Source organism: Manis pentadactyla, chromosome 9, assembly GCF_030020395.1.
Source record: "Manis pentadactyla isolate mManPen7 chromosome 9, mManPen7.hap1, whole genome shotgun sequence".
Lineage (NCBI taxonomy): Eukaryota > Metazoa > Chordata > Mammalia > Pholidota > Manidae > Manis > Manis pentadactyla.
Window position 1 is genome coordinate 116,422,393 of NC_080027.1, and position 16,414 is coordinate 116,438,806.

At 39.3% G+C, this 16,414-nt stretch overlaps 1 protein-coding gene across 4 annotated transcripts in view; it reads left to right on the top strand.

Moving 5' to 3' along the window:
• Positions 1-58: 58 nt before the first annotated feature.
• NSL1 (NSL1 component of MIS12 kinetochore complex) overlaps positions 59-16,414 on the top strand; it is an 88,927-nt gene continuing 72,571 nt past the window's right edge. For all 4 annotated transcript variants that reach the window (XM_057507988.1, XM_057507985.1, XM_057507987.1 and 1 more), the window contains exons 1-2: positions 59-346; positions 4,004-4,058. In XM_057507988.1, the coding sequence (XP_057363971.1) occupies positions 65-346; positions 4,004-4,058 (337 nt within the window). In that variant the 5' untranslated portion in view covers positions 59-64. The remainder of the gene's footprint in view (positions 347-4,003; positions 4,059-16,414) is intronic.

The window sequence follows — 16,414 nt, forward strand, 5'->3', positions numbered from 1 at the left end:
TTCCCCCCCGTGGGAACCCGCCCTTCCGCTCCCAGAGTTCCCGTCCACAGTTCAAACTGGGAAAATGGCGGCAGCTCCGGAGCTGGTCGCCCTTTCCCCGCCGCGGGCCGTGGGAAGAGTAGCCGGGATAAACGTCCTGGCCTCGGTCTCCGGCCCCCCCCAAGAGGCCGTCCGGGTGCGTTGCACCTCGAAGCGGGCCGTGACGGACATGCTGGAGCTGTGCGGTGGCTTCGTGCAAAATCTCGGGGACGCGCTGCCAGAGGAGATTCGGGAGCTCGCGCTGCGAGGTGCGCAGTGGGTACGGGCCCAGTCGCCGTCTCTTCTCGCCCGCTTACCGCACACCCAGGTATCAAGGCTCAGGAGGGCAGGGTTAGCGGTGGCCCAAGCTCCCGTAGAAATAGCCCGAGAACGAAGTGGATACTAATGTCAGCTGGGTATTAATTACTTAAGACTAAGGTTGTCCGGAAACAGAAAAGGCGAGCTCCGTATGTTAACTTGAAATTAAAATAAGAGAAACGGTGGAATTAGCTTTAATAATAATATTTTATTTAACCCACTGTATATAAAATACCATTCTAGCTTGTAATTATAAAAAAATGAATGAGATATTTTACGTTCTTTTGTTTTAAGCTTTACAAATCTGGTGTGTCAAGCTAACAGCTCATTGCCTTTCGGACTAGTCTTTATTTAAGACCAAAGTAGTCACAAAGTGGCTAGTGGCTCCCCTATTGCAGACAGAGTCTGAGGAATTCTACATTAGAGGGTAATTCTGGAAGTCTGTCAAGAGTAGTCTTTTGGTTTTTCCTCTTGCCTGTTTTACAACATCTTGTAAAGAGATAAAACATTTTTCCTACGTCTAAAGTAGATAAGCTGTCTTGATTATAATCTCCGCTAAGATCACACAGTGGCCTTCATAATGCATTTCTCCTTTTCTGAAATATTTTGCAAAGCTTTGAAAAAGATGGTTTTCTGGGGGAAAGACAACAAATTGAGGGGTTTGATGCCTGTCAAGAGAGTATACAATCTGTATGTAGGAAAAGTTTAGAAGCTTATAATGCAGCACGGTTGTGACTGAATCATCACAATGCAAATAATAAAGGTTAAGTGGAAGACGAATGAAGAAACATTCCCTGGGTTATGATTCTATATTCCAAATTTGTATACGTTGTTTTTTTTCTTTTTATTGTATACGTTGGTTTTTATTCTTTCCTTGCGAGCAGGGGAAGAACAGAGACATATCTCAGGAGAATCTTAGTAGTTTTTGGAAGAAGACTGTTTAGTTGTGTAATGATCTTAGAATCTGCCCTTTTTTAGAAAGTGTTTAGTTAGAACTTTTAATTACCTTACAGAAAAAAAGGAACTTCTCTTAACCTATTGTACCTTATTTAATGGATGATAAAGTGAATTAGAAGATAAAAGGTTTGAAGACTTAAACTGCCAAGGGAATTCACTTGCTTTGTTGTAAATAAGAAGGCAGTTAAAAGGCAGAGGCTTTAATTATACTGACATAGTTCTTTATCTAAAATCGTGCAATATAGTAACATATTCTAAAAAAATTGGTATGACTGCAATAATACCACAATAAGCGCAGCCATCATCTGTCACCAAAGTTATTTCAATAGTATTCTTTATTACATATTTTTTATTGAAGTATGGTTGATATTAATTGGTTTCAGATGTACAACACAGTAATTGACAGTTATATACATTACTAAATGTTCACCATGGTGAGTGCAGTTACTGTCATCATACAAAGATGTATTGACTATGTTCCGTATGCTGTATTTTTTAAAATATAGTCTTATATTAGTTTCAAGTATACAACACAGTGGTTTAACAGTTACCTGTATTATTAAGTCCTTACCCCAACTAGTAAAGCTAGTATCTGTCAACATAGGAAGATGTTACAGAATCATTGGCTATGTGCTCCATGTTGTACTATTATCCCCATGACCAACCTACATTATGATTGAGGATTTTTATTGCGCTTTAGCCCCCGCTTCCCCATAGTAACCACCAGTCCATTCTCTGTCTGTGAGTCTACTCTTATGGTGTACTTTTTAAAAATTATTATATTCTTTTTTTTTATTAAGGTATGATTAATATACACTCTTATGAAGGTTTCACATGAAAAAACAATGTGGTTACTATACTTACCTATATTATCTTATCAAGTCCCCACCCATACCCCAATGCAGTCACTGTCCATCAGTGCAGCAAGATACCACAGATCCACTATGTGTCTTCTCTGCGCTACACTGACCTCCCCGTGATCCCCCACACCATGTGTACTAAACATAATAACCCTCAATCCCCTTCTCCCTCCCTCCCCCCCCCACCGCCCTCCCACACCCCTCCCCTTTAGTAACCACTAGTTCCTTCTTGGAGTCTCTGAATCTGCTGCTATTTTATTCCTTCAGTTTTGCTTCACTGTTACACTCCACAAATGAGGGAAATCATTTGGCATTTGTCTTTCTCTACCTGGCTTATTTCACTGAGCCTCATGTCCTCCAGCTCCATCCATGTTGTTGCAAATGGTAGGATTTGTTTCTTATGGCTGAGTAATCTTCCATTGTGTATATGTACCACATCTTCTTTATCCATTCATCTACTGATGGACACTTAGGTTGCTTCCATATCTTGGCTATTGTAAAAAGTGCTGCGATAAACATAGGGGGTGATATGTATTTTTGAATCTGAGAAGTTGTATTCTTTGGGTAAATTCCAAGGGGTGGGATACCCGGGTCAAATGGTATTTCTATTTTTAGTTTTTTGAGGAACCTCCATACTGCTTTCCGCAATGTTTGAACTAATTAACATTCCCACCAGCAGTGTAGCAGGGTTCCCCTTTCTCCACATCCTTGCCAACATTTGTTGTTGTTTGTCTTTTGGATGGTGGCCATCCTAAATGGTATGAAGTGATACTTCATTGTGGTTTTAATTTGCATTTCTCTGATGATTAGCGATGTGGAGCATCTTTTCATGTGCCTGTTAACCATCTGAATTTCTTCTTTGAAGAAGTATCTGTTCAGATCCTCTGCCCATTTTTTCATTGGGTCATTTGCTTTTCGGTTGTTGAGGCGCATGAGCTCTTTTTTTGGATATCAACCCCTTATCGGATGTGTCATTTATGAATATATTCTCCCATACTGTAGGATGCCTTTTTGTTCTACTGGTGGTGTCCTTTGCTGTACAGAGGCTTTTTAGTTTGATATAGTCCCACTTGGTCATTTTTGTTTTTGTTTCCCTTGCCCAGGGAAATATGTTCATGAAAAAAGTTGCTTGTGTTTGTATTCAAGAGAGGTTTGCCTATGTTTTCTTCTAACAGTTTTATGGTTTCATTACTTACATTCAGGTCTTTGATCCGTTTTTAGTTTACTTTTGTGTATGGGTTTAGACAATAATCCAGTTTCATTCTCCAAAGATAGCTTTTTAAAAAACGTTTTGGCTTCTGCAAGTTTTGGGCAAGAGTAAGGAGCATCATTTTCCTATTTCTTTTTTGCCTGAATTCTGGATCCTGTTCCTGTAGTTCTGCTGCTTACTATAGTCCTAGTGCTTACAGTGTATTACAGGGTATGTATAGGCTTTAGAGTACTGACATGATAGTGGCCTAGCCACTTTCCAAATCAGAGTTTCTGTGGGAATATGAGTTCTGAGTTCCAAACACTTGTCTTAAAATGAACTTCTGAAAAACATTCCATTCATAATTTGGAGACTGTACTTTATAAACAGAAAATTCAGTCTGTCTTTTAATTTGCTTTCCTACAGATTTTTATGGTGCTATTTCTTAGTGTACGCAGTTGGTGGCAGTACTATAAAAGCTATAATCGGAGTTAGTTTGATCTTTTCTCCTTTCATTTCCCTTCATATTTTAGTATCTGTGTTTGCTGTTTTCAAAAAAGTAGTACTACTGACTAATAGTGTATTTGCTTACATTGATTGAAGGAAATGTTCATATGAGTCATTAAGTGGTTAAATGTCTTTTAATTTTTATTTTGTTTAGAAGCAGTACCATCCTGTTGTACATCCACTGGACCTAAAATATGACCCTGATCCAGGTGAGTCAGTATTCATTTGTGGTAAAAATGAAGCATCAGCTTGTAATTTTTATGAGTTTTTAATATTCTTTTAAAGGTGTCACACTAAGGTTCTTTCCTTTGATGCTCTAACTCACTATCAGACATCTGTATTTAGCTCTTCACTTAGGATTATGAGAATTAGCTGTAAACCTACTGACCCAGACCTAAACCTGCTACTACAGTAGTGGGACCCAGGAATCTGGACTTCTATAAAGCTGTCTCCTGACCTAGACTGTTGTAATACTTTCCCAATATCTCACTCCTGTTTTTAGCACTCCCATCTCTAACTGTTATTATCCTATCCATTCTTTGCAGTATAGCCAACATTCTACTATTAACGCACTCATGGTGTCACTCCTAGTGCAATAACCTTTATTGTTTCTCATGCTTTATAAAATCTAATAAAAATACAATGTTGAACTTAAGAGATATGCATGTTTGTTATGCCTTTTTTTTTATTAAGGTATCACTGATAAACACTCTTATGAAGGTTTCACATGAAAACCATTATGGTTACTACATTCCCCATATTATCAAGTCCCCCCCAATACCCCATTGCAGTCACTGTCCATCAGTGTAGTAAGATGCCACAGAAAAACTACTTGTCTTCTCTGTGCTACACATCTTCCCCATGACGTCCCCCCATACCATGTGTACCAACATGATACCCCTCAATCCCCTTCTCCCTCCCTCCCCACCCGTCCTCCCCCACCCCCTTCTCTTTGGTAACCACGAGTCCCTTCTTGGAGTCTGTGTCTGCAGCTGTTTTGTTCCTTCAGTTTTGCTTCGTTGTTATACTCCACAAATGAGGGAAATCATTTCGTACTTGTCTTTCTCTGCCTGGCTTATTTCACTGAGCATAATACCCTCTAGTTCCATCCATGTTGTTGCAAATGGTAGGATTTGTTTTCTCATGGCTGAATAGTATTCCATTGTTTATATATACCACATCTTTATCCATTCATCTACTGGTGGACACAGGTTGCTTCCATATCTTGGCTGTTGTAAATAGTGCAGCAGAAAACATAGGGGTCCATTTGTATTTTTGAATCTGATATCTTGCTCTCTTTGGGTAAATTCCTAGGAGCAGAATTCCCAGGTCAAATGGTATTTCTATTTTTAGTTTTTTGAGGAACCTTCATACTGCTTTCCACAATGGTTGAACTAGCTTACATTCCCACCAGCAGTATAGGCGGGTTCACCTTCTCTGCATCCCTCGCCAGCATTTGTGGTTCTAAGTCTTTTCCATGCTGGCTATCCTAACTGGGTGAGAGGTGATATCTCATTGTGGTTTTAATCTGCATTTCCCTGATTAGTGATGTGGAGCATCTTTTCATGTGTCTGTTGGCCATCTGAATTTCTTCTTTGGAGAACTGTCTCTTCATATCCTCTGCCCATTTGTTAATTGGGTTATTTGCTTTTTGGGTGTTGAGGCGTGTAAGTTCTTTATATATTTTGGATGTTAACGCCTTGTCGGATATGTCATTTACAAATATATTCTCCCATACTGTAGGATGCTTTTTTTGTTCTGTTGATGGTGTCCTTTGCCATAGAGAAACCTTTTAGTTTGATGTAGTCCCATGAGTTCATTTTTGCTTCTGTTCCCTTGCTTGAGGAGATGCATTCAGGAAGAAGTTGCTCATGCTTATATTCAGGAGATGTTTGCCTTCTAAGAGTTTTATGATTTCACGACTTACATTCAAGTCTTTAATCCATTTCGAGTTTACTTTTGTGTATGGGGTTAAACAGTAATCCAGTTTCATTCTCTTGCATGTAGCTGTCCCGTTTTGCCAACACCAGCTGTTAAAGGCTGTCATTTCCTCAGTGTATGGCCATGGCTCCTTTATCATATATTAATTGACCATACATGATTGGGTTTATTTATATCAGGGCTCTCTAGTCTGTTCCATTGGTCTTTGGGTCTGTTCTTGTGCCGCTATCAAATTGTCTTGATTACTATAGCTTTGTAGTAGAGCATGAAGTCAGGGAGCATAATCCCCCCAGCTTTATTCTTCCTTCTCAGGATTGCTTTGGCTATTCGAGGTCTTCTGTGGTTCCATATGAATTTTAGAACGATTTTTCTCTAGTTCGTTGAAGAATGCTATTGGTATTTTGATAGGAATTGCATTGAATCTGTAGATTGCTTTAGGCAGGATGTCCAGTTTGACAATATTAATTCTTCCTATCCATAAGCACCAGATGTGTTTCCATTTATTGGTATCTTCTTTGATTTCTCTCCTGACTGTCTTGTAGTTTTCAGAGTGTAGGTCTTTCACTTCCTTGGTTAGGTTTATTCCTAGGTATTTTATTCTTATTGATGCAATTGTGAATGGAATTGTTTTCCTGATTTCTCTCTCTGCTAGTTCATTGTTAGTGTATAGGGATGCCACAGATTTCTGTGTATTAATTTTGTATCCTGCAACTTTGCTGAATTGGGATATTAGATCTAGTAGTTTTGGAGTAGATTCTTTAGGGTTTTTTATGTACAATATCTTCTTATCTGCAAACAGGGACAGTTTGACGTCTTCCTTACCAATCTGGATGCCTTTTATTTCTTTGTGTTGTCTGATTGCTGTGGCTAGGACTCCAAAACTATGTTAAAAAGAAGTGGAGAAAGTGGGCATCCTTTTCTTGTTCCCGATCTTAAAGGAAAAGCTTCCAGCTTCTCCCTGTTAAGTATGATGTTGGCTGTGGGTTTGTCATATATGGCCTTTATTATGTTGAGGTACTTGCCCTCTATACCCATTTTGTTGAGAGTTTTTAACATGAATGGATGTTGAGTTTTATCAAATGCTTTTTCAGCATCTATGGAGATGATCATGTGGTTTTTGTCCTTTTTGTTGATATGGTGGATGACACTGATGGATTTTCGAATGTTGTACCATCCTTACATCCCTGGAATAAGTCTTACTTGATCATGATGGATGATCTTTTTGATGTATTTTTGAATTCAGTTTCCTAGTATTTTGTTGAGTATTTTTGCATCTATGTTCATCAGGGATATTGGTCTGTAATTTTCTTTTTTTGTGGTGTCTTTGCCTGGTTTTAGTATTAGAGTTATGTTGGCCTCGTAGAATGAGTTTGGAACTATTCCCTCTTCTTCTACTCTTTGGAAAACTTTAAGGAGAATGGGTATTAGGTCTTCACTGAATGTTAGATAAAATTCAGTGGTGAAGCCATCTGGTCCAGGGATTTTGTTCTTAGGTAGTTTCTTGATTACCAGTTCAATTTCATTGCTGATAATTGGTCTGTTCCTTGGTCAGCCTTGGAAGGTTGTATTTTTCTAGAAAGTGTCCATTTTTTCTAGGTTATCCAGTTTGTTACAATATAATTTTTCATAGTATTCTCTCATAATTCTTTGTATTTCTGTGGTGGTCCATAGTGATTTTTCCATTCTCATTCTGATTCTGTTTATGTATGTAGACTCTCTTTTTTTCTTGGTAAGTCTGGCTAGTGTTTTATCTATTTTGTTTATTTCTTGAAGAATCAGCTCTTGCTTTCATTGATTCTTCCTATTGTTTTATTTTTTCTTGATTTTATTTATTTCTGCTCTAATCTTTATTTCCTCCTTCTACTGACTTTGGGCCTCATTTGTTGTTCTTTTCTAGTTTCGTTAATTGTCTGTTTAGACTGTTCATACAGGATTGTTCTTCTTTTTCCTGAGGTAGGCCTGTATTGCAATATACTTTCCACTTAGCACTGCCTTCTCTGCATCCCACAGATTTTTGGGGTGTTCAATTATTGTGTCATTTGTCTCCATATATTGCTTGATCTCTATTTGGTCATTGATACATTGGTTATTTAGGAGCATGTTGTGAAGCCTCCATATATTTGTGGGATTATTTTGTTTTATTTGCAGAATTTATTTCTAGTTGCATACCTTTGTGGTCTGAGATGCTGGTTGGTACAATTTCAATCTTTTTGAATTTACTGAGGCTCTTTTGTGGCCTAGTATATGGTCTATTCTTGAAAATGTTCCATGGTGCTCTTGAGAAGAATGTATTGTGCTGCTTTTGTGTGTAGAGTTCTGCAGATGTCTGTTAGGTCCATCTGTTCTAATGTGTTGTTCAGTACCTCTGTCTCCTTACTTATTTTCTCTGTGGTTGATCTAACCTTGGAGTCAGTGGAGTGTTGAAGTTTCCTAGAATAAATGTATTGCATTCTATTTCCCATTTTAATTCTGTTGGTATTTGTTTCACATATGTAAGTGCTCCTGTGTTGGTGCATAGGTATTTTTTTTTTTTTTTTTTTTTTTATTGAAGGATAGTTGACACACAGTATTACATTAGTTTCAGGTGTACAACACAGTGATTCAACATTTATATACATGATAATTCTAGGTACCAGCTATCACCATACGAAGTTGTTACAATATTTTGACTATATTCCTTATGCTATACATTACATCCTGGTTACTTATTTATTTTACAATTGGAAGTGTGTGTATATATATATATATATATATATTTTTTTTTTTGTGAGGGCATCTCTCATATTTATTGATCAAATGGTTGTTGACAACAATAAAATTCTGTATAGGGGGGTAAATGCTCAATGCACAATCATTAATCCACCCCAAGCCTAATTTTCGTCTGTCTCCAATCTTCTGAAGCTTAACGAACAAGTTCTTACATGGAGTACAAATTCTTACAATAGTGAATAAGTTACATGTGTGAACAGTACAGGGGCAGTCATCACAGAAGCTTTCGGTTTTGCTCATGCATTATGAACTATAAACAGTCAGTTCAAATATGAATACTCATTTGGTTTTTATACTTGATTTATATGTGGATACCACATTTTTCCTCTTTATTATTATTACTTTAATAAAATGCTGAAGTGGTAGGTAGATACAAGATAAAGGTAGGAAAACATAGTTTAGTGTTGTAAGAGAGCAAATGTAGATGATCAGGTGTGTGCCTGTAGACTATGTGTTAATCCAAGCTAGACCAGGGCAATAAAACATCCACGTATGCAGAAGATTTCTCTCAGAACATGGGGGGTGAGGTTCTAAGCCTCACCTCTGTTGATCCCCCAGTTTCTCACCTGATGACCCCCCCTGCGACTGTGCCTGTCTTAGGTTGTTCCTCCCTTGAGGAATCTTACCCGTCTCTGGCTAACCAGTCATCTTCCGGGGCCATACAGGAAATGTGAAGTTGGTAAGTGAGAGGGAAGCCTTATTGTTTGAAAAGGTTAGCTTTTTACTTCTTTGCATATTTATGCCCTGTGGCTTCTATGCCTCAAGACAAAAGACAAGACAGCATTTGTCTTGAGGTATCTTTACCACTTGGAAGAATTATGATACTCGGTAAATTTGATATGAGGCACGAATTCTATTTAGGGTTGTAATTAGGAAGGAAGAAGAAAAGCTATAGAAGTAGCAGGCGGAAGAAAACATGGGAAGATTGATTATTTCTTTGACATATCTTCTTGTAGAGTAACCTCAGCATATATAGGTTTTAAGCTACTACTTAAATTGCGCACACACATTAACATAATAGGAGTATAGTTACATAACCAAAGCATATGTGTAATTACCAGCCATCTCCAGTGAAACCAAGAAAACCAGTTAGGCACCTTAGGCATTTGTGAAACTTATCTATGATATGGTGGATATTGTCCAACTGAACTTGAACAGTCTGAGAGATTCAGATAAATTAAAACAACCCATTCCTGGGGACTGTTCACATGCCATATGTTCTTTTAACAGTAAATAGTCTGTAGTTGTAAGATATTGGAGTGCTACAATTTGCACTTCTCCTAATTCTTGGTTGAGTTCCAACCGTATAGATCCAGTCAAATTTGTTGTTTTACTGTATGCACAGGCCAGCTTAGATATCTCCTTCTTCATTCCCCATGGCAAGTCCAGGAATTGGTGGGATGAGTGCATCTACACCTGTAGCAGTGCGTGGATCTTTGCTGGGGTTTTTCTGATGATCATCTTCTGGCATGAGTCCTCCCGAGAGTGCTGATGTTGAAAATTCTTTTTCATATCGTATCTTAATTCATTTTCGGGGTAGCCAAATTAAGCTTTGATCTTCTGTATAAACACAAACAGATCCTTTGCCTACACTTTTATATGCCCTTTATATCTTTGTGTAGAGCTCATTGGAGGTCAACACACAGGAACTGCTTTTTTTTTTTTTAACATTAATCTACACTTACATGACGAATACTTTGTTTACTAGGCTCACCCCTATACCAGGTCCCCCCTATATACCCTTTACAGTCACTGGTCCATCAGCGTAGCAAAATGTTGTAGAATCACTACTTGTCTTCTCTGTGTTGTACAGCCCTCCCCTTTCTCCCACCCCCCCTAATGGATGCTAATCTTAATACCCCTCTTTTTTTCCCCCTTTATCCCTCCCTACCCACCCATCCTCCCCAGTCCCTTTCCCTTTGGTACCTGTTAGTCCATTCTTGAGTTCTGTGATTCTGCTGCTGTTTTGTTCCTTCAGTTTTTCCTTTGTTCTTATACTCCACAGATGAGTGAGATCATTTGGTATTTCTCTTTCTCCGCTCGGCTTGTTTCACTGAGCATAATACCCTCCAGCTCCATCCATGTTGCTGCAAATGGTAGGATTTGACTTTTCTTATGGCTGAGTAGTATCCATTGTGTATATGTACCACATCTTCTTTATCCATTCGTCTATCGATGGACATTTAGGTTGCTTCCAATTCTTGGCTATTGTAAATAGTGCTGCGATAAACATAGGGTGGCATTGGTCTTTCTCATACTTGATTGCTGCATTCTTAGGGTAAATTCCTAGGAGTGCAATTCCTGGGTCAAATGGGTACGTTTGTTTTGAGCATTTTGATGTACCTCCATACTGCTTTCCACAGTGGTTGAACTAAATTTACATTCCCCCAGCAGTGTAGGAGGGTTCCCCTTTCTCTACAGCCTCGCCAACATTTGTTGTTGTTTGTCTTTTGGATGGCAGCCATCCTTACTGGTGTGAGGTGATACCTCATTGTAGTTTTAATTTGCATTTCTCTGATAATTAGCGATGTGGAGCATCTTTTCATGTGTCTGTTGGCCATCTGTATTTCTTTTTTGGAGAACCGTCTGTTCAGTTCCTCTGCCCATTTTTTAATTGGGTTATTTGTTTTTTGTTTGTTGAGGCGTGTGAGCTCTTTATATATTCTGGACGTCAAGCCTTTATCGGATGTGTCATTTTCAAATATATTCTCCCATACTGTAGGGTTCCTTTTTGTTCTATTGATGGTGTCTTTTGCTGTACAGAAGCTTTTCAGCTTAATATAGTCCCACTTGTTCATTTTTGCTGTCGTTTTCCTTGCCCGGGGAGATATGTTCAAGAAGAGGTCACTCATGTTTATGTCTAAGAGGTTTTCGCTTATGTTTTCTTCCAAGAGTTTAATGGTTTCATGACTTACATTCAGGTCCTTGATCCATTTTGAGTTTACTTTTGTATATGGGATTAGACAATGGTCCAGTTTCATTCTCCCACATGTAGCTGTCCAGTTTTGCCAGCACCATCTGTTGAAGAGACTGTCATTTCGCCATTGTATGTCCATGGCTCCTTTATCAAATATTAATTGACCATATATGTCTGGGTTAATGTCTGGATTCTCTAGTCTGTTCCATTGGTCTGTGGCTCTGTTCTTGTGCCAGTACCAAATTGTCTTGATTACTATGGCTTTATAATAGAGCTTGAAGTTGGGGAGTGAGATCCCCCCTACTTTATTCTTCTTTCTCAGGATTGCTTTGGCTATTCGGGGTCTTTGGTGGTTCCATATGAATTTTTGAATTATTTGTTCCAGTTCATTGAAGAATGTTGCTGGTAGTTTCATAGGGATTGCATCAAATCTGTATATTGCTTTGGGCAGGATGGCCATTTTGACGATATTAATTCTTCCTAGCCACGAGCATGGGATGAGTTTCCATCTGTTAGTGTCCCCTTTAATTTCTCTTAAGAGTGACTTGTAGTTTTCAGAGTATAAGTCTTTCAGTTCTTTGGTTAGGTTTATTCCTAGGTATTTTATTTTTTTTGATGCAATTGTGAATGGAGTTGTTTTCCTGATTTCTCTTTCTGTTGGTTCATTGTTAGTGTATAGGAAAGCCACAGATTTCTGTGTGTTGATTTTGTATCCTGCAACTTTGCTGTATTCCGATATCAGTTCTAGTAGTTTTGGGGTGGAGTCCTTAGGGTTTTTTATGTACAGTATCATGTCATCTGCAAATAGTGACAGTTTAACAACTTCTTTACCGATCTGGATTCCTTGTATTTTTTTGTTTTGTCTGATTGCCGTGGCTAGGACCTCCAGTACTATGTTAAATAACAGTGGGGAGAGTGGGCATCCCTGTCTAGTTCCCGATCTCAGAGGAAAAGCTTTCAGCTTCTCGCTGTTCAGTATAATGTTGGCTGTGGGTTTTTCATAGATGGCCTTTATTATGTTGAGGTACTTGCCCTCTATTCCCATTTTGCTGAGGGTTTTTATCATGAATGGATGTTGAACTTTGTCAAATGCTTTTTCAGCATCTATGGAGATGATCATGTGGTTTTTGTCTTTCTTTTTGTTGATGTGGTGGATGATGTTGATGGACTTTCGAATGTTGTGCCATCCTTGCATCCCTGGGATGAATCCCACTAGGTCATGGTGTACGATCCTTTTGATGTATTTTTGAATTCGGTTTGCTATAATTTTGTTGAGTATTTTTGCATCTATGTTCATCAGGGATATTGGTCTGTAGTTTTCTTTTTTGGTGGGGTCTTTGCCTGGTTTTGGTATTAGGGTGATGTTAGCTTCATAGAATGAGTTTGGGAGTATCGCCTCCTCCTCTATTTTTTGGAAAACTTTAAGGAGAATGGGTATTATGTCTTCCCTGTATGTCTGATAAAATTCCGAGGTAAATCCATCTGGCCCGGGGGTTTTGTTCTTTGGTAGTTTTTTGATTACCGCTTCAGTTTTGTTGACGGTAATTGGTCTGTTTAGATTTTCTGTTTCTTTCTGGGTCAGTCTTGGAAGGTTGTATTTTTCTAGGAAGTTGTCCATTTCTCCTAGGTTTCCCAGCTTGTTAGCATATAGGTTTTCATAGTACTCTCTAATAATTCTTTGTATTTCTGTGGGGTCCGTCGTGATTTTTCCTTTCTCGTTTCTGATACTGTTGATTTGTGTTGACTCTCTTTTCCTCTTAATAAGTCTGGCTAGAGGCTTATCTATTTTGTTTATTTTCTCGAAGAACCAGCTCTTGGTTTCATTGATTTTTGCTATTGTTTTATTCTTCTCAATTTTATTTATTTCCTCTCTGATCTTTATTATGTCCCTCCTTCTGCTGACCTTAGGCCTCATTTGTTCTTCTTTTTCCAATTTCGATAATTGTGACATTAGACCATTCATTTGGGCTTGTTCTTCCTTTTTTAAATATGCTTGGATTGCTATATACTTTCCTCTTAAGACTGCTTTTGCTGTGTCCCACAGAAGTTGGGGCTTAGTGTTGTTGTTGTCGTTTGTTTCCATATATTGCTGGATCTCCATTTTGATTTGGTCATTGATCCATTGATTATTTAGGAGCGTGTTGTTTAGCCTCCATGTGTTTGTGAGCCTTTTTGCTTTCTTTATACAGTTTATTTCTAATTTTATGCCTTTGTGGTCTGAAAAGTTGGTTGGTAGGATTTCAGTCTTTTGGAATTTACTGAGGCTCTTTTGTGGCCTAGTATGTGGTCTATTCTGGAGAATGTTCCATGTGCACTTGAGAAGAATGTGTATCCTGTTGCTTTTGGATGTAGAGTTCTGTAGATGTCTATTAGGTCCATCTGTTCTAATGTGTTGTTCAGTGCCTCTGTGTCCTTACTTATTTTCTGTCTGGTGGATCTGTCCTTTGGAGTGAGTGGTGTGTTGAAGTCTCCTAGAATGAATGCATTGCATTCTATTTCCTCCTTTAGTTCTGTTAGTATTTGTTTTGCATATGCTGGTGCTCCTTTGTTGGGTGCATATATATTTATAATGGTTATATCCTCTTGTTGGACCAAGCCCTTTATCATTAAGTAATGTCCTTCTTTATCTCCTGTTACTTTCTTTATTTTGAAGTCTGTTTTGTCTGATACCAGAATTGCAACACCTGCTTTCTTCTCTTTGTTGTTTGCATGAAATATCTTTTTCCATCCCTTGACTTTAAGTCTGTGCATGTCTTTGGGTTTGAGATGAGTCTTGTAAGCAGCATATGGATGGATCTTGCTTTTTTATCCATTCTATTACTCTGTGTCTTTTGATTGGTGCATTCAGTCCATTTACATTTAGGGTGATTATTGAGAGGTATGCATTTATTGCCATTGCAGGCTTTAAGTTTGTGGTTACCAAAGGTTCAGGGTTAGCTTCTTTACTATCTTACTGTCTAACTTAACTCGCTTGTTGAGTTATTATAAACGCAGTCTGATGATTCTTTATTTCTCTCCCTTCTTATTCCTCCTCCTCCCTTCTTCATATGTTATGTGTTTTGTTCTGTGCTCTTTTTAGGTGTGCTCCCATCTAGAGCAGTCCCTGTAGGATGCCCTGAAGAGGTGGTTTGTGGGAGGCAAATTCCCTCAATTTTTGTTTGTCTGGGAATTGTTTAATCCCTCCTTCATATTTAAATGATATTTGTGCTGGATACAGTAGTCTTGGTTCGAGGCCCTTCTGTTTCATTGCATTAAGTATATCATGCCATTCTCTTCTGGCCTGTAGGGTTTCTGTTGAGAAGTCTGATGATAGCCTGATGGGTTTTCCTTTGTAGGTGACCTTTTTTTTCTCTCTGGCTGCCTTTAATATTTTTTCCTTGTCTTTGATCTTTGCCATTTTAATTATTATGTGTCTTGGTGTTGCCCTCCTTGGATCCCTTGTCATGGGAGTTCTGTGTACCTCTGTGGTCTGAGAGGCCATTTCTTCCCCTAGTTTGGGGAAGTTTTCGGCAATTATTTCTTCAAAGACACTTTCTATCCCTTTTTCTGTCTCTTCTCCTTCTCGTATTCCGATGATGCATATATTATTCCTTTTTGATTGGTCACTCAGCTCTCTTAAAATTCTTTCATTCCTGGAGATCCTTTTATCTCTCTCTGCATCAGCTTCTCTGCGTTCCTGTTCTCTGTTTTCTAGTCCATTAATGGTCTCTTGCATCTCGTCCATTCTGTTTTGAAGTCCTTCCAGAGCTTGTTTTATTTCTGTATTCTCCTTCCTTAGTTCTTGCATATTTCTCTGCAAGTCCATCAGCATGGTTATGACTTCTGTTTTGAATTCTTTTTCTGGAAGACTGGTTAAATCTATCTCCCCAGGTTCCTTCTCAGGGGAAGATGTAGCAGATGCCGAAGCTGTCTGGGTTAGTCTTGTCTGGATCATATTTTTTTGCCTTTTCATGTTGACAGGTGCTATTGACTGTCGGCTGGGAGGGCCAAACTTTTCACTTGCTCCTGACCTTTCTTTACTGGGACAACTGCGACCTCTAGTGGCTTGTGTTGGGTAATTGCGAGTAGGCTGGGTCTTTGTGTCTTGCCCGGCCGATATGGATGGATCTCCCTTTCTGTGGGCGGGGTTTGCCTTAGGCTGTTTCTCTGCTTTCGCAGCGCCCGGAGGGGTAATGGACGGGGGTGCTGTTTGGCTGTTTACCTCTGTGAGGGGTCTCAGAGCTGTTGCCCAGGGGGTTAGTGCGCCCGGTTTTCCCTGTAATTTCCTGCCACTGGACTGTGACCTATGCTGTTTCCGTCCAGCTGTTAAATCCCTGTCCCTTTAAGACTTTCAAAAAGCCTCCGCTTTTCTTTGTCACAAGGGCATCAGCTTCGGCACCCGCTCAGAGGTCTTGCTGCCCTGTTTCATTAGTTACCTGCCTTCCACGCATGCACTGTGCCTGCGCTCTGGTGCTGGTGACTGGGGCTGGGTGTTTAGCAGTCCTGGGCTCCGTCTCCCTCCCGCTCTGCCTACTCTTCTCCAGAGGGGAGCTGGGGGAAGGGGCGCTCGGGTCCCACCGGGCCGGGGCTTGTATCTTACCCCTTTCACCAGGCGCTGGGTTCTCGCTGGTGTAGTTGTATTCTGTCTGTTGTCCTGTGTCTTCTGGTCTCTCTTTTAGGATTAGTTGTATTTGTTGTATTTTCAAAAATAGATGTTTTTGGGAGGAGATTCCCACTGTCCTACTCACGCCGCCATGTTGGCTCCGCCCCGGTGCATAGGTATTTATAATGGTTATATCATCTTGTTAGATTTACCCCTTTATCATTATGTAATGTCCTTCTTTGTCTCTTGTGATTTTCTTTGCTTTGAAGTCTATTTTGTCTGATATAAGTACTGCACCTCCTGCTTTTTTCTCCCTGTTAGTTGCATGAAATATCTTTTTCCACCCCTTCACTTTT